The following is a 27632-nucleotide window of genomic DNA, read 5'->3' as shown; positions in this document are numbered from 1 at the left end:
CCTGTGGTCTGCTTCTGCTTCACTGCTGCCACTACGTGCCCGGGTATGATTACACTCCAAGTACCAACAAATCAATTCAAACTGTGGTCTTATTACCTCCTGTGTGTTTTCTTCACCTTACACCTAATTGCATGACTTCGAATTTATGTTTATATTGTGAGCATGAAAAGAAAGCATCCAAAATGACGTGATTAATGTATCAATGATGAACTAATTCAATTTTGGGGGGCTATATTTCTACACAGCACAGCAATAGAACATGAGATCTGAAATGTAATATTAATACATATATTTTATTTTTTTTCCGTTGATGTTATTTGAACTCTCAAACAATTGCATACTGCGACCCGAAGGCCTAGGCTTAACGCATACAATGAATGATGCGTGTCTACAAAAGGTACAAAAACTTTAATAACCCCCATCGTACTGTCTGGCATGCAGAATGGCAAGAACGGTACAACACATTAAGACAAGGATTGGTGAATGCATGTTATATTTAAAACACAAGTACCATAACTGCAATGACAGAAAAACACACAGATACAAAAAACTGGTTATATATTTTAAGAATTGAAATAGCTTTGTACACAGTGTTACAACACATTCCCATTTGATTATTCCCATTCTACTAGGAGTTAAAAAACACACATATCCATTCACATATCTCCAGTTGTGATACAGTCAAACTCAATAAATCGCATGTGCGTGTGTGTGTGTGTGTGTGTACCTATGGACTGAATTACAGTGTTATGTCTCAGGCACTTTACATGACACATACTATACATTACAATATTCTACTAGAATGCCAGTTGCTAAGAGTTAAAAAACACACAAATCCATTCACATATCTCCAGTTGTGATAGTCAAACTCATCAAGTCGTGCGCACGCGCGCGTGCGTGCGTGTACCTATGGACTGAATTACAGTCCATAGGTGCGGGACTATACATTACATGGACTATACATTTACAATACAGACATGACTGATTAAAACCGCGTTGTAGTTTTTCATTCCAGGTTGTAGTTTTCATAGGACAGCGGCTTGAGTTGCGTAATACAATCTGAAGAAACCATAACAGAGAACACAACAGTTATACATGAAGACAAAATTATTTCACAAATTGTATTATTAAGTATCGAATAAAGATATAATGAGGATAGTGTTGTGGATAGGGGGAAACAATGGGTTGGATCCCCAATGTCATCACTGTGAGCCTCATGGTGCGTTCCAGATGTCTCGGACGCCAGCCTTCCGAGTTGCACTTGTGACGTCATTTCCTGTCTCGTAGCACTTATAGCGTTCCCGATCGTCTGTGTGATTTTTTTCATGTCATTGGCTAGTCATTGTTTATCGTTAGCTACATAAGCCTCTTTAGCAGACCAGCTCGAAAACAAACACAACTTTACGTTGTGTTGCACGCACAGCAAGACCGTGCAATGCATAAATTGGTGACCTGAATAAACTAGCAATGTAATCAAGTGTGTAGCAGCATTGAAATGACCACCGTAGTGCAAATACAAAGAAAATAAATCTCTTTGCGGGCGCCGCCATTTTTGCTGAGAGCGTCATCACTGAACTCGGTCTACTCTCTCAGAATTCCGAGGGGGCCCGACCAAAAGGGGGGGTGCCTCCGTGAAATGCCGCAAGAAAGCTGGGAGATTTCCCCACTTGCAACTCGGAAGGCTGGTGTCCGAGGCATCTGGAGCACACCGTAACCCCTAGGCTGCTCCTCCATGCCGTGTGGCTGTAAGTCAGGGCCAGTCCCTCGGGATAACAAGGTGCACAACAGCACAAACAGGCGAAGCCGTAAAGAGCTCTTACCCAGCACCCATTGCTCCGAGAGGTTCCTGCAGCCTTCTGGTCGGCGGCCGCTGTACGGCCCGACGCAGAGGCCTGCCTGTCGGACCGTTTTGCACACGGTCCCCCCGCACAGCTGGATGAGCTCCACCAGGCTGTCGGGGGGCGGCTGGGACTGCTGGGACACAAAGATGGCCGGCTGGAGGTGAAACAGGTCCTGTTGGTGTTCCCCGGCTGAGAGGTGCTGCTGCAGGCGGCAGATCTACGGCCAGAAAGGGAAGTCACATTCTGGGAAACGTGCGGTAGTGACACGAAGAAGGGCTCTTTAGATTGGCGCGTGACGATGTGAAAGTGTTTCGGTTACAGAAGTGTTTTTCGGTCTCGAGACGAACAGGATGGATGGGTTTGGATTCCTCGAATAGGAGATGTGAAACGTTTTTGAAGGGTCGCTCCATGTTTAGGAGAGAACTTCAATGGCAGGAATGGCGTACTGACCGAATGACGACAGACACACGCACGCACAGTAAAATATAACAATTTATATATGTGATCATATATATTATATATATATGTGATGAAATCCGGATGAGAGTATGAAAGTCAGTTCAATTGAAGAAAAAATGGCATTGTGTAATTTCCTTCCTATGCTTTCCCTAAACATAGAACAATCAGGAATCTGTGGCTGCAAATGTTTTCAGAGTGACTCAGCCTTTACACCTGATGTGTGTTGGAATAGGGGAAACGCCTTCCTCTTGAGTAATGCGCCTTTAAATATGTTTGTTGCATTTCCTCTGCATCCAGTGAGGCCACTTCCTACAATTCTGCTTCCAATAACACGTCAGTCTAGACTGTAGATGTTAAATAAAGATCCCCTCCCACTCATGTAACAACACGTGTGTCATTGGTATTCAATTGTTATTATTTGTATATTAAAACAAATTATTTGGAATAATGCGAGCTGATAAATGTGTGTTGTAACTGTGAAGTCTAATTTTTCAGAAGTGTTAGAGAGGTTCTGACTGAGGCTCGTGAGTGAATCGGAAAAGATGTCACCGGCACATCCCCTGGACGAACGGACAAAACATCCTCTGATGCGTACCCACTTCCTGTACACCTGCAGCATCTTCCGGGATGCAGCTTTTTAGTAAAAAAAAACAATAGATGAAAATTTTGTGTCATTTGTGTTTTAAGAATTAATGCAGGAACCTTTTTTGATGATTATACCACAGTTAAGACACATTCTTTCCCGGGAATGGATCTAATAAAACAGACAATCCACTCCTGAACATTGATGCTGTAAAACATCAGGAGGAACTTCCGTTCCTTACCCAGAAGATGTGACCGTACTATGGTACTTACTCCCTTTTGGCTTGTGTACCTGCATGTACCATTAGCCCTCTGCAGGTTGCCCTGAATGCATCAGCCAGGGCTGGTCTTCCTCTAGTCCCCCTACTCTCTTCAGCACCCTCCACTGGCACCCGGCGGCGGCTTCAATCTGATTCAAGTCCCTGGTACTCGCCTACCATGCTGCAAACGGCTCTGACCAATTCTACATCCAGGACATTGTCGAACCGTCCACTTCAGCCCTTCCACTATGCTCTGTCTCTTTGTTACTCTCTCCCTACGTGGGCATCCCAGCTGCAGCTCAACAAAATCTGGATTGTTTGCTTCCCTGGCTCCATGATGGTGGAACAAGCTTCCCACTGACATCAGGGCAGCTAAACCCGACCTATCTTGTGCCGCAGGCAGAAAACTCATCTGGTCGGACTGCAGCTCATGAAAGATATCTCTTGTTTCTTTATTGTAGCACTACAATGCGTTTGCTTATTTGAGGAACTGTATGTACTCGGATGATTTCTGCACCTTTTGGGTTGTATCTTCATTGTTGAATGATCTAAATCGGGGCTGGCAGGCACCACATGCTCCAGGCTTGTGTCATTTTGCAAAACCAGATGCTGAAAAGGTCATGCAACTTCTCTCCTCACTTCGTTTATTAGTTATTTTAATGGTTTACATTAATATACTGTAGCTTAATGAGATATATATATATATATATATATATATATATATATATATATATATATATATATATATATATATATATATATATATATATATAGATTTTGCATTTGACAATGGCCAAATATTGTTTTGAAACATGTTTCCCCTCCTCTTGGCCATTCGATCTCCCCCTATCTAGTGAGATCTACATTTCATTTGCCAGTAAAGAGAAACAACCTTCCGCCAGCCTAAGCAGTTTAGTCTGAATGACATCCAGGAGAAAGCTCTTCCCTTTGAAGCCCTCCCTCGAAAAAGCACATCTGTGCTTTTGTTAAGGGGTGGGAGAGAGACGAATTGCTCCGTGACACGGTCAATGCCGCTGCAGACTGCTTTCTTGAAGTGGGCAGCTGCATCCTGAGTGACCTTGTAGTTGAAGAAAGAGACCCGCATGTTTGCATTGGGGCGTTATTGTCCCGCGGTCTCCGTAACACGTCAGACACTAACCCCTCGTTAGCCTGTTAGAATGGGACAGATAGCGGGACCTGTTGAATGAGTGTCCGCTCCCCGTGGTGCGTAGTGGGGGACTGGGGGTGGGGACTGGGAGTGATGATGGGAGGGGGACCGGGACGGGACGGGACAGGGCTGAACGGCTCGCTGTGACTGGCCAGAGGGGAGGACGGGGGTGTGGCTAGAGCAGTGCTCAAACAGCCAGCTAATGAGAGGGGCCAAATCCAGCCCAAACAAGAGGCTGAGGGATTGGAGGAGAGAGGAGCAGATGCAGTGTGGGACCACTAACCTGATGGAATGACACACCACCTTGACTCTCACACTGACTCCACCCCCACAGCCCCTCGGTGGATAAATAACCAAGCGGCACCAGAAGATTTTTCTACACTTTGAGACAGAAATCCCAAGATCTCATCGGCAAATCACAGCCGCCGGGAACAACTTTCTTTTCTGTGTTATTGATTTCAAAGTAAGTACTATTTCAGATGAACATGCCCAGATCCGCCTTCATGGCTTGGACTTGCTACCTGCTTCTCGGGGCCGTGTTTGAGTGGACTCTGGCAGCCGAGGCGGGTAAGAGGCAGTACCAGATCCAGAACGGAGCCTGCAGCTACACCTTCCTGCTGCCCCAGGAGGACAGCTGCCAACAGTCCTCCAGTAGCTACAAGAACCTGGCCCAGAAGGACGACCCGGCAGACTACGACGAGTCCTTCGAAAGGCTGGAGCAGCTGGAGAACATCATGGAGAACAACACACAGTGGCTCCTCAAGGTAGGGACGTCTCCACCTCATCCTATCTCCCTGCAAGTGCGTGATGTCATGGCGACATCGGCGTGGTGTGACTTCATTAAGGGGCTTCTACTCCTGGTGCTCCTTTCATGTATGTTCATGAGGGTTCAACAGAGTACCCAGATTTGTTTTTTGGTTCTTGGGTCTAAGAAGAGTCCTCAGAAAATGTTCCCACTTTAATCAACATCCCTAAATACATTGTTGGCCATCCCTGGATATAATGGGTGTTAATTAGATATTTTATAATTGGACAACTTGTTCACCCAATTAAAAATAAACCTGCGGTAATGAGCCAACTTTTATCACCAACCAAACGAATTGAATGCGGCTCATGCACTTCTATAAACTTGAAACTAATTACAAAGTATGACGCTCGTTATTAAGTAAAGACACATTCACTGTGTGATGTTATTCCTTTACAAATCAATTAGTACAGGCAACTCGACCAGGCTCAAATGACTCATTCAGCCAATAATACCACTATGATGTTTTGCCTCCCCTGGTTGCCATCAGTGAATACATTCTATCATAGATGAAACACATTTCTAACACCTCCAAAGAGGATGTTTTGCATGTTTTGTATTATGCACTTCAAAAGAAACCCGGGTGTCTGAAAAGACCCGCAGTGCAACAAGAAGCGCACAAGGACCGACAAACTCTCAACACAGGTGCCATCAATGGGACAGGCGCCTCCTTTTCATCGCAGCTCGGCCATAACTTGATCGCGCGCGTGCACGTGTGCGCGAGTTTAAGCGTGCACGTGTGTGTACGTTCAAAAGAACAAAAGACCGCTACCCTGCGTCTAGAATGTAATCGTTAATTTAAATTAATAAAAATAAAACCTGTTACCCGAGACGACAGGCACTATATATGACCCCTCTTTCAGCACCCACCTTGGTAACTTATAACAAACTCCAAAGCACTGGACCGGGTCAGGGTCCATCTCCTTCTCGTTCATATGTATAGGAGCTCACATTCTGCCCCCCGCAGCGTTGTCATTAGCCAGGACTCAGTGACTTATTAGCCAAATCATCTCATGAATACTCTAACACAATTACCGGTAACACCCATTGGTTAATTAATATCATTAATAAGAGTTCATAAAATTTACCCAGAAGGATGGAGGTGCCCCAAGGTTTGTGCCATCCATCCCATAATAATGTAGCTGGTCATTTGGTTCGCTACTGGCGGGTCTACGAGTGATTTCAAGTAGTTGTAAACTCAAAAAAGAAATTGTAAACTAGCAGGATGCCTATCCCTTAGTGAAGGTGTCATACGTTGATGGTAAATGTAGTAGTGCCCTTCTGGCCATTCAAAGCACTCAAGAGTTGAGGCTTCACGTTAACTCTGGGTGCACATACACACTCGAGGCCACGGCAACAAGCATGCAAGACAACCACCAGTTGGTAGGTGAAAACCTGTTAGTAGGTCTTTCTCAAGTACACATAATACACCAATAACTGCATCTAACCAGAAACCCCGCTCATCGTTCTGCCCTACGCCTATAATCATCTCAAAAAAGATAAAATATGCAGTTCTGATCGACTGCAATCACCATTTGACCCCATCTGATTGACCTCGAAACAAAGCATTTGCCTGATACAACCCTGAATGCTTTGCTGTGCCTTGAAGTTTGACGTTGCCGTCAACATAGTTGTCGCGTGAACGAGGAACACAAACAAGCATGGCTAACGGAGTAAACAGCTGATTAGATCCCTGTCCCGACAGTGGGATGTCCTGCCAACCCCTCCAGTGACACTCCACTTCCACGGCCATCCAACAACACACACACACACACACACACACACACACACACACAAACAACGTGGGACACCGGAGGTGGAGGACAAACAAAAATCAGTGCTAATTGCGCTGTCGGTGACGCTCCCTTGCTTTTCGGAAGTCCACCGCAGACTATTTTAAGTCTTCACGGTGACAGACGCGTAAACAGCCGTTGGCGATCGTGCAAACATGCCTCGGATGCTTGAGATGTCCAGGTGACGTGGGTTTCCCTGTCGCACGTTTATAAAGGATGTAACTCCTCACTCATCACCTCCATCCTGTTTACTGGCCAGGGGACCCGATTGGCACTCAGGAACACCACGGCGCAGGAAATAACTTTATGATTGGTGTTGTACTAAAACATGAAATACTGCTAAGTAATGGTTCGCACAAGAGACTTTTGCTGGCGTTATTGCTGCCGTGGATCTATTGGTATGTCACCTCGATACAATGGAGTGTTTACGGTCTGTCATTTTCGTACACATGTGAAGCAACTTGTTGCTTCAATGACAGAATTAAACAAACATTGGAAACATTAATTTACTAACTGGATTCTTGAGATGATCAACTGTATTTTTGTATTAAGTAGTTATTAGTCATCCGACCTTGGGCAACAAAGAGCCAGAAAAAGATGGTAGATTAGGTCAGAAAACAATATTATGCGAAACCGAACCCCTTCCATTTCCTAACCTTGAATAGAAGGATTAGGAAAACAAGGCCCACTGTGAAATCACTGGCACAATAGTGTGAATGCAGCCCAGTGAAGGTACCTCAAGGTAAACCCTCGTAATGACAGAATTCATGGAAGATTGCCAAATCGATGGCTATTAAGGCAGCGGGGTAAATCTAAGAATGGAGAGAGTGAATGAGTTATGCTGCCCTTCAGCCGGGACGTTCTCCCAGAATAAACTCTCAGTGGGAAAACCAGCACCACGACAAAACTGTGGAAACAAGGGTGGACTAAAAACCTTAACAATGTAAGGCATTAATTTATGCACAGAGAATGTCGCACTCCAATGGAAAGGTTTGTTCCCGCCTCTACCCACACGTCCATTTCTGTCCATTTTCTGCAGCTAGAGAACTACATTCAAGACAGCATGAAGCAGGAGATGTTCCACATGCAGCAGACTGCTGTCCAGAACCACACGGCCACCATGATTGAGATCGGAACCAACCTGCTCAGTCAGACCGCTGAACAAACACGGAAGCTGACCAACGTGGAGGCACAGGTGGGGCTGGCATCACACGATATAACCAAGAGCAACATGCAAAACACAGGCGTGGAGAGATTAAGGCCTATCACACGGTTTAGCCGTCTGTGTGTGCAGAGCTATACTTTCAACAAAGCAAATCAACAGAAGTATAAAGACTCACTTGGAACATGGGCGAGTACAAGCACAATCTAGGAATGGCAATGGAAGTCCTTGGACACCAAGTCCAAGTGCATTCATTGCCGTACCTGGGTCGTGCACTTAGACTTGTTAAGACCAGCAATAGTGCCTGGGTAAGAGATGAATTAAGAGAATACATGGATAGGCTACATTATCCTACTGTGTGGTATATGGTTTTGGCCAATTGCCAATGACCTTATGTGAGCCAACCAAACAGCATTTCCTGTTATTACCACAATTGTATTCCCACAGAACGGGTCAATCAGTTTGTCACAATCACACATCCGTCTGTTCAAAGACATCAACAGCTTCGATCGCACACCCAGGCAGACCTAATTCACGTAAACAACCTGCTTTCTGCTGAGTTCAGTTCCTCCACAATGGGATAGCAGAAGCATCTTTGACCCCGCTCACTTCAATACATTCAGCTGTCGAAAGAAAAAACAACGTAGACTTCACAATACACCCCCAAATGTAAACTCCCCCCAACCTTCATGAAAATGAGTGTGTCAGTTCATACTGAAGCGGTATTCTTTCCCCTGTGACAGAGCAAATACTCAATGATAGAGTGTAACAGAGGCAGGAAAGCAATGGTGTAGGACAGGGGCTGTTATACGAACCCCACATGTCATATTTGAGGGACTGATGGTTAAGCTTTGAATCAGCGGGTTCTTGCAGCTTAATGTTGACATGTAAAGCATGGAATTTCACAAAATTCAACTCAATATTATGAACACAAAACAGTCATTCAACGCAGGCTCAGTAGAGCATGGGCACACTGGCCCTAAGTGCATCAGTGGGAAATACAGTTCACATCGATCCCTGCAACTAAATCCAAGACATTCTTCCGAGGCAATAACAACTCAAAGTATGTCTGATGACAGCAGACACAGAGACAAGGTTCAAGAGGGTTGGAAGGGCATGGAGGGGATGACTCGAGTCGGAACGCAACGAGAACCGTCTCTGGCGAATTCAAAGCACTTGTAAAAATGGGCTGATATCCAAATAGTGCACTACAAAAACATAACATGAATAGATAAAAAAGAGGCCGGCCACATAACTGCACAAATCGCAAATGGGTTTTAAGAGACTACGGGTATTCTTGGTTACATGTTATTTATACAGAAATATGCAATTGTCAGATGAATACTATGACCTCGTTTTGGAGTATTATTCTTTCTATAAAGATAAGTGGTCCAATTAATCACACTATATTCCCATCAAGTTGTGGTTTTAACTTAAGAGCAAGCTGTATTCTTGTGGGAAAATGCACTACTCTCTATACCACACATTTTATGACCAAAACAATCCTACGACAGATATGTAAATAACTCAAATTTATGTGTGTGAGAATTCATTTTGACATTGGCAATTGTTTTTCGTCTTTAGGTAATAAATCATAGCACTCGGCTCGAACGAAAGTTGCTTGAGAACTCAATTTCAACCAACAAGTTGGAGAAAGAACTCATCGTCCAAACCAATGAGATCAGCAAGCTGAATGACAAAAACAGGTGAGGTCAACATCAAATTGTAAGGTTTCTCAGAAAATATACAATGGAATCCCATCATTTTGCTTTTATCGAAAAGCACCCGACTATGAACTCAGATCCATGGAATTGAGCAGTGGGTAGGGGTTTAGGGCGTCTTGCCCAAGAAGGCCCTGCAGGTACACTTCCAACATTCGGGGTGCTCCCAGTACCCCCCCCCCCCCCCCCCTTTCCAATCACTTGACAAAAAATGCCACCCAGAGAAAAGTGGAATTTGAGGGTGAAACCCCATAGACTCTCATTCAGTCCCCCTGCCCCTTCTGAGCCCCCAAACGACCGTTCCCTTCCTCCACAGCTTCCTGGAGAAGCGGGTGGGTGACATGGAGCAGCAGAGGCAGCTGGAGCTGAAGACGGTTCAGCGGGAGAAGGAGCAGCTCCAGACGGTCATCGCGGGCCAGACGGCCATCATCGGCGAGCTGCAGCACCAGCTGCTCCACGTCTCCTCCAACAACACCGCCCTGCAGCGCCAGCAACAGGAGCTGCTGGACACCGTCAACAGCCTGGCGCAGAGCTTCTCTACGGGCGCCGTCGGAGGTGAGCACGCCGCTCTCCAGCGCGGGCCTGCACGAAAACATGTTTTCGCCGACCTTGTTTTCACGCCTGAGCCGACAGGAGCGCTGAACGCGCACGCTTGCACCGACTTCCTGCTTTCACACATGCAACGGCGGGAAATGTTTTCTAGGGTTGTTTTGTGACTGCAACTGGCTGACTTGTTCAACGCGGGACCCCGTCGTTGTTATTAAGGAAGGGAAAGGCATTATGCAGCGCTTGTTTTATTTTCTGTCGTTGAGTGCGTGATGTGTTTGTTATTGTTGCAGAGAGCAAAGCCAGAATGATGCAGGACACACCGTCCACATTCAGGGACTGCGCCGCCGTGTTCAAGTCCGGCAACAGAGAGAGCGGCGTTCATGCACTCACACTCCCCAACACAACGCAGGAGGTGAAGGTAAGTGTGCTTATTGGCTTGTGATGCGTCGTAGGATAATGTGAAATAGTTTCCCCCCCGAGAGACATGCTCGATGGACAACAGTTCAGACAAGTAAAAGCACAATTAAGAGTTGCTGAACATCAGTCCGGTGATTACGGCAAGGCTTGCACTTAAAGGTTAGGAGAACATTTAAATCAATCTCAAGTATGCATATCCCGGGAGGGCTGGCCTGATTGAGTTCAAAGAATTATCTCCTTGATAAGTGCTCCTTTCAAAGTGTTCTGGGTGTCTAGCTGTGGAATCGATGCGGTGTCCTCTTACGACGGAACTGCACATTTGTTTGAGACAACATGAAGTAGTAACAGCATTATCCTGATAATGGCCGTCGGCTGTCTTGCGAGACCTCGCACCCCACCCACCAACCGCCTCATCCCCTCCTCCTCCTGCTTTTGTGTTGCCCCTGAAGGCTTTCTGTGACATGGAGACCGAGGGCGGGGGCTGGACCACCGTACAGAAGAGGTTTGACGGACGCGTTGACTTCCATCGGACGTGGAAAGAGTACAAAATGGTAAAAAGTAATCAGGGATAAAATACCTCTGCCGCGGGAAGACAAAAAGGTAGTCGTGGTTACGGTTCTGCCCAAGGCAAGAGGCCGAGCCTCGATGTAATCAAACACTCTTTAGACACTGTAGATACAATGAAAGCCTAGCGCCAAAATAAACATCAACGACGTGCGGCGTACAAACGCTGACAGGGATCAAATCGAACAGACAAAACACGAAAGACTAAATTAACATGCGATTAACTGGTGTATTTTTGCACATGATTTACAAATTAGCTGAGTGAGTTCGGCCATTCCACGTTGTAATATGCATATTGAATCTTAATATGTGTATTGAATCAACTGCATCTTGTGTCTTTCTAGGGATTCGGTGACCCTGTGGCTGAGTACTGGTTAGGAAATGAGTTTATCTCCAAGTTGACACATCAGCGGTCATACGTATTAAGAATCCAGCTCAGTGATTGGGAAGGGAACTCTGGATACTCGCAATATGAGCAGTTTAACCTCGAAGGGGAAGCCAAGAATTACAGGTATGCATCACGCACACAAGTTTAGACTGAGCAGAACTTTTGCAAAAAGCCTGCATGGATGCCATGCTCATCCGGATTCCATGTTCACTTTTCATCCTTAAGGATAAACATCAAAGGGTACAGTGGAACGGCGGGAAAAATAAGCAGTCTCGGAACGCCAGGAAGTGACTTCAGCACAAAGGATACGGACAACGACAAATGCGTTTGCAAATGCTCGCAGCTCACGACGGGAGGTAAAAGAACAGCCCTGCGCATCAACAAAACTGTGCTCATTAAAAAATACAAAGTGTGTTGAGAAACACAAGGATGAATATATATATATTTACAATTCTAAACATTTCCGTGCTAGACACATCCACAGACAAAACCCCCCCAAAAAAGTTGAAGTGACTAGAGCACAATTGGCTCAAAATGCCATCAGTGATGCTTGCAGTGGGGACTTAAGGATCCATGATAGTTGACAGTAATAGCCTGGGAACCGGGCTCCGGAGGGCTGTGTTCACACACCTCAGCGGACCGGAGCTGCCAGACTTCTGTCTTGTTCTTTACTGCGCTCCCATTTCTCCTGAGTGGTTCTTTTAACACAGGAATGCCTCAAACTCTAACAGATAGCCAGGGACCGTTCCCTGCGTCTAATTATGCACACAAGTGGCATTGAGCCGGTGAGAATGCATACAGTATACACACCCACAAACATGAACTTTATATTTGTGTGTGTGTGTGTGTGTGTGTGTGTGTGTGTGTGTGTGTGTGTGTGTGTGTGTGTGTGTGTGTGTGTGTGTGTGTGTGTGTGTGTGTGTGTGTGTGTGTGTGTGTGTGTGTGTGTGTGTGTGTGTATATATATATATACACACACACACACACACAGCATACTATACTGTGTAGTATATAATACACATGTCGCTCTTGGAAAATAAGTATTTTAAAATACTGTACATTTTCAGTTTCAATTCTTCCTTTCCCTTTCTTCTAGGGTGGTGGTTCGACGCATGCGGGCCGTCCAACTTGAATGGGATGTACTATCAACAAGGCCAGAACTCAAACCGCTTCAACGGGATCAAATGGTACTACTGGAAGGGCTCGGGCTACTCACTGAAGAGCACCACCATGATGATCCGACCAACCGACTTTTGAGTCCCCATGTCTTTTAAACCAAGGACGGCCAACCACAAACTATTCTTAAAAATCGTAACAGTAACCCAAGGTTTTGGGGATAATATTTCTCTGATCTCCACATAAAGAAAACGGTTCCCTGATGTGGTGAAATAGGATAGACAATTTAATCCCACCAGAGGTTTTAAGAGTCAAAGATTTGTAAATGTCCTTTTTGTAAATTGTTTAACGCTTTGACCATATCCTCGTTATGTCTATGGTACAATATGTATTGTACTTGGGCTATAACCATGGCTGAGGTTGAGATTGTTAAAAGTCACTGTAGATGAGGGTATATCGGTAAAATAGTACACAAATGTGTTTTTTACTTTGATAACAAATTTACTTTTTCAAAGAGATTTTGTGTATATTTTATTTAATTTATGTCAAGATGTAAAAGGCTAATATTTAACTTTATCATGAACTTTACCATGACGGTGAATTGTGTTTCATGAATGTTTTTTTAAAGGAAGAAAACTTTACATAGTTTTGCCACATTTTAGTAATGACACTGGTTTGGATTCTTTTGTCAATTTCATGGGAGGCGAAAAATATGTATGCACTGACACTGAGCGTCGAAGCCTAAGGAGGCTGGATGGCCCTCGTTCAAAAGCCTCAACAGGGTGTTTATACTGAAGGGGAAAGCACTGCTGCCTCTTGCATTGTGCACTTTCATGCTTTAAAAATAAACAACAGCCTGCTGAAATAAAACCTTTTGGGCCTATTAACCTAGCCTGGTACATCATCATATACTTCTGCACCCGATGGCGACAATTATCTTTACCTAGTAGAAATCTAATCCAGTCGAATTGTGTGGCGATGTGCTTCGGGAAAACCAGAGAATGTTTCTGAGGGGGGTTTGTGAAAACTGGATGAAAAAAAAAAACTCAAGGGAATCGGTGTGGAATTAGGTATTATTGCTGCAATTGACCGAATGACTGCGATAAGATTGTGGCAGACAAACTTTGCAATAAACTAGGAACCACTGTGTTAAGCTGATGTTGAATCGGGAGTCAAGTCAAACAGTAGCAAAAAAGAGAGCGAGCCAAGGCCCAACACCATGAAACAAATAACGCCTGCCAAAGCGTTGTATACAACAACCGCAGTCTTGGCCGTAATCGCTCTCCCGGCGACGGACCCGGTCAGCCCACAGGTAGCCCTGTCGTCCCTGATAGGGGAACGCATCCAGGGAGGAAACGTGATGACCCCGTGTCTCCCCTAAAGAGACACAGGAGACTCCACCGTAGCTCGGGAATGACGAGCTCAGGAAGAGCAACATCCACCTTTCACACAGGATGCTTTGGGAAAAACAAGCAGAACGAATGACGGGCAATAAAAATGAGCGGTGTTGCACCACACTTCCTCCTGGCCGGGCTGTGAGGGCCCCGAGTGGGAGAAGGGCCTTCGCTTGGTCTGACCATTAAGCCTGGGCTGGACAGCAACCCTGAATACTAACTAGGCCTCAACGATTAATCAAATTGAAATCGCGATGTAATAGTATGCGATATGCAAGTCGCAAAGGCTGCGATTAGAAACAATTTAAAAGTTACCAAAAGGTTTTTCAATTACTATTTTTTGTGATTTGTTACCGTTACTGACTGGAGTTCAGTACGATTTATATCTATTTTTCTTTTACAATTCAATAGTTAAATAAAGATGTTATATAAATTAATCTAAACACATCGGCCTGGCCTAAAGGAAAGAGCCGTTTATATGTTGACTGCTTCCAATGTTGTGTTGGTCACACTAAAGAATGATTTATTGCCTTTTTAGTGAGTAATACAGAACAAAAGGAACTTCGTAAAAATCGCATATTAAATCGCAGTCGCAATATTGGTCAAAATAATCGCAATTTAATTATTTCCCCAAATCGTTTGGCCCTAATACCAACCCTTAAAAATAGTAAACCATAGTAGTAGTAGACCATAGTAAATACTAAGGTCTATGAAGATTTTTATTTTTTGCGTTTTTATTTAACAATATCTTATTGTATTCCTTAACCGTTGCATTTCGTGATTTCATCGTAGAATCGATCAGAAACATTCCTTTTACTTTTCAAGCGGAACAATGACGCACAAACGACCGATGCATAGCGTAATCAGATGCACTGATTAAGCGTAATGAAATATTTAGCATTATTAAATATATATGACTTAAATTCCACTGTTGTCCTAATTGTGTTTGCGGACGCAGGGCGGATAATGGATTCCGTCGGGCGGCGGAACTTACCGGTGCAGCAGGAAAACTCTCAGACAGTTCATAGGGTTCTTCTGGAAGCCACCGTCTCTGCTCCAAGCTCCGCAGCATCTAAGCCAGTACACACATTCAAAAGTCAATACAACATCTCCACACTCAAGGTCACAGTGTAAATATCAATAGGAGTTCCGGTCAAGGGGTTCAGGGTTCGAACCTAATTATCCACTGTCTTCTAAAACCCGACCTGTTCCTTAATGACAACATTAAAGTAACGAGGAAGGATTGTTTAGTAGTGGTTAAGGGTCCCAGCGCCCGACTAGACTTGAGTCTGAAGTCTACAAGCAGGCTGAGCAAGAGGCCGAGCAAAGGCCTGCTCTTGACAAGTGATCAACGAGAAATGGATACAGAACAAGAAGGAAACATTAAAGGTTGGATCAGCGATTCTGGGACGAAACATAAATGACCGCATTAATCTGGTCACGATCCGCTAGCAGCCTGCACCATAAACAGGCCGTCCAAAAAACACGTCTCTGTAGGCAGCCTATGCTCCGAGATCGCGCACACAACAACAAATGGTACTGCCAACCACTCAAGACCAAAATAAATAGTCTTCCAATCAATCACCGACAAGGGGTGTGTGTTGTGGGGTTTCGCGCTGCGTTCATGACGGTTATACTGGATGCACGAAACGCGGAAGGGAGGGGCGCGCTGCCTCTGTTTGTTTGGGATCGGCATCAAGTACCAACAGAGGTGACGTCACGCAACATCGCTGATACAACCTTTGAAACAGACTCGTGCTGAATATCGACCCGCGTACCCATTCGAAGGAGAGGACCCAGCAGCCGCGAGCGATGCCCAGGAGGACGTTCAGCGTGCGGCGCTGTCCCCCGGACACCACGTGGGTGGTGGTCTCGCACACGAGGTCCACAACGGAGAACCCACCCAGCAGTTTCACCACCTCGGTCACAGTCTTCTGCGTGCTGTGGGAAAAAAATAACGCAGAAGGAAGATACCGTGGATTAAATGCGTGCATCTGAATAAAGTATCGTAAGGAAATATCACATAATACTTACTCAGTGGACATGCTCGTCGTCACCAGAGTCCTAGTAGCCTGCAACACAGAAACAGTGCAATAACACATTAAAGCACTCATTGATATAGGACCTTGCATCTGTAAATAATAGTTCAACACAAAAGCGAGCTTTAATGCGACGTTAAGGCATGCGGGAAACCAGGGGTATTTTTTGTTTAGCCAAATTGGGCACCAACAGAGAGCCTTTAGTGTAACAGGGAAGGTAGCACTTCCACATGCCCGACCGCATCTTGGGCAAAGAACAGGGGAAATGAAACTCCCAAGGCCGTGGCAGAGGAAAACACAAGCCTGTGAAGCAGAACTGTATGCCCGGCGTTCCGACGAGAGCGCGGGGCATTATATCATCTGTTTGACCCCCAGTACCGGAGGACATGATTAGCAGTGGCACATGAATGGCAGTTGGGGCAGTGGACACAAGGTTAGTTTCCTGTCCCCGACCGGAGACCCGAGCCTGGTCCCCAAACGAAGGCAGATGTCCAGGCCGTCTGGAAGCAGCGTTAATACCAAACAGTGGTGCATGTGGCTGGAGTGAACCTACTCATGTATTCAGTATACGAGAGATTGCAATTATTACACCATAGGAGTAAGGCTTGGGTTTGTAATATAAACACTTGCATTTTTTAAAAACTAAAATCTGTAATAATTTAGTTTTAAATGAAGATTGTTTAAACAGGATGCTGGACAAAGCCACAGCAGCCTGCTTAAACAATCTTCATTTAAAACTGAATTACAGATTTAGTTGTTCCCTTTTTTCTCCCCCCCCCCATTGTTAAACACGCTCCAAAACCGTTTATTTTAATCCATTTATTTTTTTTCATTTTTTTTTCATTGTCGTTTATCGTTTTATGTGAAGCACTTTGTTGCCCGTATTGACAGGCGTTATATAAATAGTGATAGTCATTAATTATGTATACATGTTAAAAGGATTAAGAGGGAAAGCGAGCCGGCGGTATATTTCACTGTAAGCAGATTGTGTCTTATAGTCTAAGCAGATTGTCTGCTTACCCAAGGCCAGGGAATTTGTGCCCTAGTTTCCACTGAAAACAGTTTCAATTCAGAAGCCCTTTTCCCTTTTTTTAATGTTCACGTCCCCTCAAAGGGTAATTTTAGCTTATCTGATGTGGAGGTCATGCCCTGGCACAGCCTCAGAAAAAGGCAAACCGTTCGGAATATGTACGACATAAAACGCCTCAGACAAAAAGGGGCTGGTCTGAACCGTGAGGCTGGGATCCGGAGCACCAACCCAGGCAGGCCCAAAGCACAAACGGAGGAAATTCTTCAGGGTATGACGACCTGCCCTTCACGGTCGCTGTTCTGCCCTCGCCGAGAGGATGCTGATGTCAGGAAAGGTCAGCGACCCAAAGGACCTCTTGTCATGCTGAGGTCAGCCACTAAAGAGTTTAGATCACCATGCACCTCTTTCAGTACACACGCTACAGCCCTCTATACAAATGCAGTCAGACTCAGACACCCACATGCCTACACAGACACACAGACACACACGACACGAGTTGCAATGCTTCCACAGAACTTCTGTTGCTTTGGCGACCTCACGTGAACATTCCTGATGCAACACAAATTGTAACAATAACATCACACCGAAAGCACGCATTTGTGAAGACATAAAATTGTGTTTTTTACCTTCGACTGTTCCATTTTCATGCGACTTGCCTCATCTGCACTCGTGTTCCCAGCGCGACCAGCTGCTACAGTTTGTTGACTTCCTCCACCTTATGAACAATAAAAGAAGCGCTGAGACAGTGTGGTAAACAAAGACGCCCAACAGCAGGTGCAGTAGGCCCTGGGTCACCAGTGGTTGGTTTAGTGCTGTACATTTGCTTCAGTGACAGTAGACAGTTATACAGACAACAACTAATCACTTCCTTTATCTCACATATCAATTTGACATAATGCATAGGAGTGGATGCCATGGCTTTTGCCATAGAAAATCACAAACAGCAAATTTACACTTTATAATTCTGTAGTGATGAACCTTCGAAACAAAATATTATTTGGGCCTTTTCCTATAAATTCTAGCCACCATCTAGTCCAACATGTTCTGTGATTGCAATGTTATCGGCTTGGCTTGTTGCCCCATCAATACCTTCTAGAATTGAAAGGACACATTTGTGATTTAATTAAGACCGAAAGAAGGAAACAAATACATTTTATAAAATATAACACTAAAGTCATGTTATGCCATGAATATTAAATAAAACCCCAAATATACATAAAAGTTTCAAACGGAAAAAATCCCAGAAAAAAAGGCTTTCAACCGATAACCACATTACTACATTTTACCTGTACCCTTCATATGTTAATGTTATTATTTAACCACCTCACAGCAGTATAGAATGGGGGGGGGGGGGCACAAAAAGTAAGGAAATTTGTGTTTGGTAGGTTATTTCTCTGTGGTAACAATGCTTTTTGGCGATAAATCTTATACCGTTGGAAAGCCTGTTTAGTTCCCTTTCAAATGGTGCCCCATTTGTAAGGAACATGCATTAGTGGGATGAGCAGCAGCGCTGAGTATGTGGATTGTGCCCAGTGTTCACCTTAGCCGGTGTGGGTGTCAGATCGACTCGGCTACCAGATCGACTCGGGGTCCTTCGCTTACAGATGACGTATCGACACTTGTCGTATCGACACAAGCCAACGGACAAAACCCGGAAGGGTTGTTTATAAACGGGGCTCAATCATGGACATAAAAAGAAGGCTCAATCCGTTTTGGTTTTGATTTCATTGAAGGCAGCCCGTTCTTTAGCACAAACAAAGCCATTGGAAACACGTCTAAAAGCACTGATGAATGCATACGTAACCCAGTTCCTGTTAGGGACACTTATTCTGAAGGAGGAGAACGGAAGTGTCTGCGTGTGGGTGGCTGTTTTGACTCTGTGTTGGGAGCGCTGGAAATAAAGTGGATCGCCCCGTTCAGTGAATGGAGTTAACCGATTCTTCTTTTATATATAACCCAAGTATAGGCAACAAAAGGAGATCGTTAATACTTGGGAATAACATGTGCCATGAAAATAAGTGTACTGAAAGGACTCGGATGGTGTACTCAAAACGGTCAAATCACGAATTGTGTGGCGATGTACACTTTTCGTACTCAACGGCAGCCATCTTAGCTATGTAGTGGAAGAGGGCGGAGCCAGGCTGAGCCAACGTCGGCGCATTTTCCACATAGCCTACATTAATAGAGTCATTTTGTAGTTTTTATAGTTTTCATAGTTTTTTGTAGCTGCTAGGAGTAAAGAGTTCACCGCTCAAAGCGGGATGTTTATTGCCGGGGAGGAGCCGCGGCGGCAGTCGTTATCGTAATTTCCGGTTAGTGCACCACTATTTATTATCACTTTTTATTGCCAAAAAGCATTGTGACCACAGAGAAATAATCAACCAAAACACAAATTTCCTTACCTTTTGTGCTAAGTTTATATTGATGATGCAAAGCTTGGTATAGACCAGGTTAGACAGTAAACACAAACACAAAATTCAACATTTCACATTTGATTTGGATAATGTGTCTAAATGTAAATGGTTCATCATGGGGGTTTCCTGGTTAAGGTTCTCATTAGAAAGTACCAGCACGGCTCAAAGTGCTGTCAAGAGAACGCAAAACGTGTTTCAATGCAAGATAATTCGGCGCCACACATTTCAGCTTGTTACTCACTTTCCATGTCCTGTGGACAGACTTTGCCCTCAGGTTGTACCTGCAGTCCATGTGATTCACTGCCTCTGATCGGGCCTAATTGGGGCCCTTTCGTGGGATTAGATGGGATTCTATGCCTGACCACTTGAGTTACAAAATCATCCATGTCCATTTTTGGTACCGACTTCAGTCTACTTTTAGTGAGGGAGGGAACGGGGACTGGAACGTGGGGATGCGATGTAGGTTGATCGTGTACGTCTGAAGAGTCAATTGAGCTCTGTGATTCATTTGGCCTCCTCTTCTTATGATTTGGCCCCGAGGTTTCACTTCTCCTCGAGGTCCTCTTGCCTGGCACGGGGGCCCGTTGGAAAGGAGGCTGGATCCCGCCCCCCTTGGACAGCCAGGGCAGAGACGGTACCTTCTGGATGGGGTGTTGGTTGGCTGAGGAGAAGTAGTCCTCAAAGTCTCCGTCTGCCTCCCCCTCAGGTAAAGGTGTCACAACGCTTAGAGATTCAATGGGAAGGGTGGACTTCCTCGACGATGCAGATGAAGAGGCTCTCCTCTTATTGTTAGGGGTTGGCGGGTCCGCTTTCTTTAATTTAAACACGGCGCCTTTGGATAGTTCTTGGTTCTTTTGAGTGTTTGGAGTAACGGCTGGAACAGAGAGGCACCTAGAGGGATTCAAATCCCCTAGAGACGTAAATTTTAACTGGGATTGTATTAACTTGGGTTTTTCAGGAAGCTCTGCTATGGTATCCTGGCAAGGAACCTCAGAGCCGCTTTGTGTCTTGAAGTAATCAATTCTCATTGAGCTCCTCCTCAACATTCGGCGCAAGGGCCCTCCTTCTGGTAGTCCGTCTCCTGACTTCAGCTTTCTAAAATGACTCATGGATTTCCTTTTGGGCACATCACTGCAAGGTGAGAGCCAGGGCCTTTCAGCGGCCTTGGGAGTGCCAGTATCCATATGTAGGCTAGCGCCTCCTCTGTCCTCAGCAGGGAGATGGGGAGAACACATTGGAGACGAGGCCTCCTCTTCAGAGTCGTCCTCTGCATTGAGATGGGAGATATTTTTGGGCTTTATGGCGACAGCTTAGCTACATTTAAATACCACAAAACAAGGACAATAACATATTCAATATAAAGTGTACTTTCGGTGTAATAACCAGGTCACAAAGTAATGGATCTTACCAAGTAACTTCAATATAGTCGGAGAGAAACCAAAACAAGGTTTAACCGCTGGAGAGGAACTTGCAGCCTCCACCTCCTGTGATGCTGAGAGAGGACACATTCTTAAATGCTATTTACTTATTAAAGGTGACATATTATGCCACCAGGTGTGAGTGAGATTAGCAGCTAAAAGCCGTTTTGAAAATTTGCCTCTGCTGACATCACAAGTGGACGTGTCCACCTAGATGCTGGATAAATCAGTAAACCAGCCTACCCAGTGGACTGTATCAAACGTTGCTCATCTATCCGTCATACATCTAGGTGGACACACGCCCACTTGTGATGTCAGAAGAGGCAGAATTTCAAAACAGCTTGTAACGGCTAATCAAACTCACATCTGGTGGTATAATGTCACCTTTGAATACCATTTACTCTATTAGCAGCTGCAACAAACCAATGCGACCCACAGTGAATTACCGTCCTTCAATGTCATTAAAGGGGACCTATTATGCTTTTCGACTTTTATGACCTATAAACGTTGTTATAATGATTGATAGTCATGTTTAACCATACACAAAAAACGATGTGGATTTTCGGGAAACTCTTCCTCTCATCTGGGCGCTTTCAGCATTCTCTGTCAACGCCCCCTCGCCCCCCTCCTGCCAACCCAACTCCGTTGTGATTGGTTACTTTCCTTGTAGCACACGCGTGGGCAGATTTGACCAGGCATATGGGGGCGCGGCAGGAGTGCCTCTACGTAGGTGATTTCCCGGAAATATGAAGTGAATCGCAAACGTTGTCCCGAGTGTTTAGCACTCTGCACAGCCACCCCAGACTGTCAGCAGGGAATACGTCGAAATGCATGTACGTCTTTATTTGACACTTTAGTATGGTTAAACATGACTATCAATCATTATAACAACGTTTATAGGTCATAAAAGTCGAAAAAGCATAATAGGTCCCCTTTAAGTAGCAGGTAGGGTTGCGGACAATAACCTTTGGTGGGGTGGGACCCAGTACTTGGGGTTCGTTCTGCTGGGTACCACACTGAGCCTACCTGGGGGTGAAGGGCTGTCTCTTTTCTCCCTCATTTCCTTCAACCGTCGAGCCATGCTGTCGGACCGCTTCAGCGAGGGGCTGTAGACGATACCGTTCTCCTGGTCGATAATGTACGGGGAGACGTCTGGGACTTCACAATGAAAAGATGGATGGCCACAAGCCAAATTACAAAAAGTCTCGACAACAAATAGAAATTGATTGTTCATACGGCGTACTGGACTCTTACAGAGAGGGTATTGGGGAGCGAGGTCTTTGATCATCTTGTCCAATTTCTTCTTCATTCGTATGTTGTTCTCAGGAGTCTTTTCAGCAGAATCTTTCGGCTGCATGCAACGGTGCTACACCCACAGACAAAAGGTTTAGGATGAAGTGTATTACACCGAGATAGGACATCAACTGTATAAAGCCCATTTATTAGTTTATGACCAAACAGGGTTTTTACAAAATGCGTTACTTAGAAGGAAAAAATTGGCCAAATATGGCAATAAGTTAATGGAGCTTTACAATCTGAAAACCCATATAATACTCCAGCCAGGGTTTGTCTAATTTAAATAAATTTTTACACATCAAGAAATGTGCAATCTCTTTCAAGAAATGTTATGGTTACCAGACTGTATAACATCAGTCAACATTAGTTAACTGGTGTAAAGCATGGCTCAAGGAGGGAGCAGAAATCGGTGGGAGTAGCTTTGATAACCGTGTTTGATCAACAGAGTTTTCATGGGTATGGGTGCTAGCCTACGGTAGTGTTTTACCATTTAATTGTATGTACATACACAGTTGTACCATGCCAGTTTTATAACAAATTACATAACATTACAGTTCCAAGGCCCAGGCCTGACGCATGAGATGGGCTTGTCTTAGCCACTCTATAGCTGAATTGATCATAGGACTCGAGTAAGGCCCGCCCAAATCCCTGGTCCAGTTAAGTTTTCTAACCGTCCTTTTCTTTATCAAGCGATTGGCTTCATCGTTCTGGCCCGGGAACAGTTCTTCATCAACTAATTTTGCTTCCTCTTTACACCTGCACACAAGTTTCACAAAATCATTGATACAATACAATGATACAATTCAGGTTATGTAACAAAGGATTGTAGGACGTTTCAGTCTACACGAAAAGCCAACTGTATACATCAAATATGAATATGAATATGAGCACTGTATACAAAAGCACATTTAACAACAGTAATAATGGTATGTTTACCTGTCCACCCAAAGAACAGATACAAGCTTTGCCCCGATTTTCCTGGCTTTATTCCAAGTAGATTGGTGACCGTCTTTAAATACTACATGGGTGACATGTTTTTTAAATGTCTTTGATACCTGAAAAACGAGATAAATCAAAAACCTGATTATTTAGAATTCAGAGAGAAATTGCAGTTTTTTGTTTTCTCTAAATACACAAACAACACACACTCACCTCAGCACCCATTTCCTTGAGTTCGTCAATGAAGGGCTTCGATATGTTCTCTGTTTTAGATGATGACCACACATCAACGTACGCCACAACATCTGGGAATAGAATAAACCCAGACCTTTGTAAACTTTGGATTGGATTTTAATGAAATAAACTAACTTTGTTCAGTTCAATATTTTACCTTTGAGAATAGATGAACCTTCATTGCTTCTGGCCATAATGCCCCTGCCTCAAGGGGATCACCTGTCAAAACCCAACACTTTCCGTTGCAAAACTAAGATCGACTTTTCAACACCTCTATTTCTACAGAAATGTTATTCATATTTACCATATCCATTTTCAATGCAAGTATGGAGTTAGTCTCAGGTTGACACAAATAACTTGGTATATCATCGGGGATAAAGTTAACCGAAAATAGGTTTTTCATTAACGACACGAAGTCGTTTTTTCGTAGGCGAGTATTCACCCACCCACACCACCATCTTCAATAACTTAAAACGAATTACTTTACTTCAGTCTATTCAACACATTTATTTGTATTTAGTGTAGCATTGGATACATACTAGCCCATCTGAAAACGTGCCTGGCGAAAGGACCAATGTAAGGTGAGACAGTTATACAACAGACCATATGCAATTAATATGCCTTGTGTTCAGGAAGGAGAACGTGGCCCAATTATTAAGAGTTTACACACATAGCGGTAGATTACCCATATCTTTAGAGCTACTTGTTCTCAAGTTTATGCTCTTTAGCAATAAAACAACCACATAATAGCACTTACCTTCGAAAAACAGTGAAGACCAACATTCGCGCTTGTTGTTTGTAACGCAAGGAGCTCTGGGAGATATCCAACGTCACTTCCCCCACATTGTGACAAGGTTTAGGTTTAGGTTTATCGCAAATTTATTTTTTAAGTTTTACTTTTTGCAGTGCAGGGTGTTCACGCACAATGACACCAGTATATAATGTTGATTAAACGTGAACAATTAATCACAAATGTACACCTTAATACTATCATATATATATTTAGTATGCGGTAGGCCTACATAACATTCCCTGAACTCCTTCAAAATAATCATTAAAATCGTTCAGAGCCATTTATCTCTATAGCTCTGGCTTCTATATCCAGAGAAATAAATCAATTAGCATAATGTTTTCATGAAGTAGACTGGGCTATTCGTCTCTATTCAATTTAATATAGGCCATACAACTATGAAATATCATAGGTTTTAATATGTGAAAAATCCGTTTAACATTAAAAACATTCAATGCATTAGTTTTCCTTTACAAATTATTCAGTATTCAGATAAATGTTTGTTTTCCCAACAATTGTGTTTCTGAGTTGCAAGTGTGACATTTATATATGAAGAAATCACGTTGGAGATATAGTCATAGCTCGGCAAGATACACATTGCAACCCGGTATCACGCCAAGGCGTAAAATAGATACGTTTGTCCACATCGCAAGGCGTGTTCAGGGTCACGCTTTGCCTGACCAAAGCGTCACCCTGAACACGCGTCCTTCTCCATTCGAAATTAATGGGGGAATAGCACCAACAGGGGGCGATACGTTCTCCTAGCATTTGGTGAAATTGTTACGCAGCCATATTAATCGTTATTATCTGAATGGGAAATGCAATATTTTAGGACAGATACACCATTAAACGTGTTTCTAATGACATTTCTAGCGAGAAATGTACATTTTCCTCGCATAATCTTCTGTCAGTGAATGTGTATGATATTTATTAATCTTTATTATCTAAATGGGAAATGCAATATTTTAGGATCGATTCACCGTTAAACGTGTTTCTAATAACATTTCTAGCGAGAAATATACTTTTTACTTGCATAATCTTCAGTCAGTGATTGTGTCTGATCTTTAGTTTTATAGTTATTAGGAAGATTTAATCGGCTCGCTCGCATGTTTCAACGACGTCAGGTTGCTGGGGACGCTGCTTTCGCTAAACTAGCAGCTCACGTGTTTACTGCGTTTGTGTTATTAAACTAGGGTGACCAGACGTCCTCTTTTTCCCGGACATGTCCTCTTTTCGAGACCTAAAAAATGCGTCCGGCAGGGATTCCAAAAACGTCCGGTATTTTGCCTCGTCGCAAAAAAAAAAAAAAATATATATTATTGTTATTATTATCTTTTTTTTTTTTTTGCCTCGTCGCATATTTGTGTTTCTGGGTCTTTCACATAACCTACTAGTTATTACCATTGTATATGTCTATGGTTATTACGGCCTTCCAAGTTCTGGAAATGGTATCTCCCTTACGTTCCACTTTCTTGCGCGAGCTGACTGTAGAGAGAGTCTGTTATTGGGCGACCGATCTCCGATCCCCCCCCCCCCGTCAACAATCTTGCCCGGGGCGCAATTGGACCTAGGATCGCCAATGTCTGCAGCCATGCCTAAACGTAAATGTAAGTTCACGGACGAACTAAAGAAAAAATACCCATGTTTTCGCCCCCCCCCCCCCCCCCCGCGACGAAGTGTCCTCTTTTTCACAAACTCAAATCTGGTCACCCTAATTAAACCGTTACTTTATGTAACTTTTAATGATATTGTAATAACCACAGGCGAGGTATTGAGCGAAGTAAGCTTGATAGCACGTTTATTGGATTCCACAATCAGACAGGCAGGCACAGCTCCACCGGAAAACTACAACAACCAAAACTCCCGCCCGGAAGGAAACCCCCGGAACCCCCTCTCAGAAGGCCCGCCCCTTCCTCCCAAACCCTGTGACGTGAAACACGTTTATCTGAGGGCCAACCCAGTCGCCAAAAGCATACGTTGACAGTGTACGTTTTCGTGAACACTGGATTACGTCGCATTTCAACATAAAATAGCGTGTTAGCACACACACACAAATGCATTTCGCTGCTAAAACAAGAACTTGGGCTGCTTCTAGGACATTTGTTGGATTTTTTTGGAGAATTTTTGCAACGTCCAAGTGGTGGAGGTATATATATGAAAGAGGGCATTCAATTATATTAGAATGATCAATTAGGAGGCCGAAGCCCTAAAGGAAGTGATGCAATAGGTGACTGAGGGTCAACAATTGAGAACCCCTTTTATCAAGGGGGGTCTCAAAGGACTCATACGCTACAACAGCGGCTGCAGCAGAAGTGTTGAGACGAAAGATGATCAAGACATTTATAGAATATTCCCATGATTCTTCGCACGACCTGCAGGTTGGAGAGACTGAAATAACCCCCAAAATGAGTAATAATGTAAAAGCAGCCAAGTCCCACAAATTGCTTGAACTATTTTTCATTGTTACGTTGATATGCATTATTGAAAAGTTTCAAGCATATGGATTTAATGCAATATCCACAAACAGTTCAATGGTACCATAAAACGTCTTGTTTATTGTATTAACCAGTTCATTTCTCTTTTGTGAAAGTCACCAAAAGTCGAAAAAAGTTAAACGCAAGGTCACAGGCTAACAGTGGAGCTGTGTTGTGAACCAGCAGCCAAGAGCTTCCATGGAAACTTTCTACCCATGTTAAATAGATTTAGTTGGCAGTTCCTTTTTTGCCCATTTTTTAAACTTGTGGAAGCACTTTGCAGTACTGGAGCACCATTTCTAACGGCAATGGAGCTAGATTCTAAAAATATCAAAAGATGCCCGAAGCAAATACCTTTAACCCTTAGTTGTGTTTCATCAAATTAAAAAAGTTTCATTGACATATTTTGCATACACATCTTTAAATAGTTTAACCACATTAAGAAAAATACATTTGTTAATTTTTTTTTATTAGTGAAGCCACAAGTTTTGCACATTATCCAAACAGAATACCTGAAATGTTGATATTTCAGCCCTTTCGGGTTAAAACAAGAGAAAAGGACAATCTAACAAGAGTGAAAAGTTTGGGTTAGGTGACCTATAGTTCAAAGATGTCCCTGGTCAGGTAGACTAAATAAAAGTGTATTCCCAATTGCTCCAGGACATTCGTGTAATTTACTTGTGAGCACATTAATTATTCTGTTGTTACAAATGAAGACCAATACTTTCCACATATTGCGATCCAAGTTACTGGCTGCAGTCTTGGATTTTATAGTTCTA

At 43.8% G+C, this 27632-nt stretch overlaps 2 protein-coding genes across 3 annotated transcripts; one reads left to right on the top strand and one right to left on the bottom strand.

The window, feature by feature from the left end:
• Positions 1-230: 230 nt before the first annotated feature.
• Positions 231-24442, bottom strand: mcph1 (microcephalin 1). Of its 2 annotated transcripts, XM_056610227.1 has the most exons (15): positions 24347-24442; positions 23747-23808; positions 23569-23660; positions 23353-23471; positions 23088-23172; positions 22375-22486; positions 22147-22278; positions 21111-21194; positions 19944-20969; positions 17915-18003; positions 16254-16291; positions 15998-16160; positions 15214-15291; positions 1821-2058; positions 231-1059 (listed from the first exon to the last, which is right to left on the bottom strand). In XM_056610227.1, exons 2-15 carry the CDS (start codon positions 23781-23783, stop codon positions 1007-1009), a joined length of 2346 nt encoding a protein of 781 aa, XP_056466202.1. In that variant the 5' UTR covers positions 23784-23808; positions 24347-24442; the 3' UTR covers positions 231-1006. The 2 variants fall into 2 exon arrangements, with proteins under 2 accessions (XP_056466202.1, XP_056466204.1); XM_056610229.1 differs by lacking the exon at positions 19944-20969 and having other exon boundaries at positions 24347-24423.
• angpt2a (angiopoietin 2a) lies at positions 4542-14137 on the top strand. Its single transcript, XM_056610230.1, has 9 exons — positions 4542-5074; positions 7948-8103; positions 9655-9776; positions 10108-10346; positions 10631-10758; positions 11207-11308; positions 11666-11832; positions 11935-12065; positions 12806-14137. The coding sequence occupies exons 1-9, from the start codon at positions 4790-4792 to the stop codon at positions 12964-12966; spliced, it is 1491 nt and encodes a 496-aa protein (XP_056466205.1). The 5' UTR covers positions 4542-4789; the 3' UTR covers positions 12967-14137.
• Positions 24443-27632: the final 3190 nt, after the last annotated feature.

The sequence above is a fragment of the Gadus chalcogrammus genome, chromosome 15 (genome assembly GCF_026213295.1).
Source record: "Gadus chalcogrammus isolate NIFS_2021 chromosome 15, NIFS_Gcha_1.0, whole genome shotgun sequence".
NCBI lineage: Eukaryota > Metazoa > Chordata > Actinopteri > Gadiformes > Gadidae > Gadus > Gadus chalcogrammus.
Note: the sequence above shows the minus strand (reverse complement) of the source record. Positions and strands in the feature narration are given on the sequence as shown.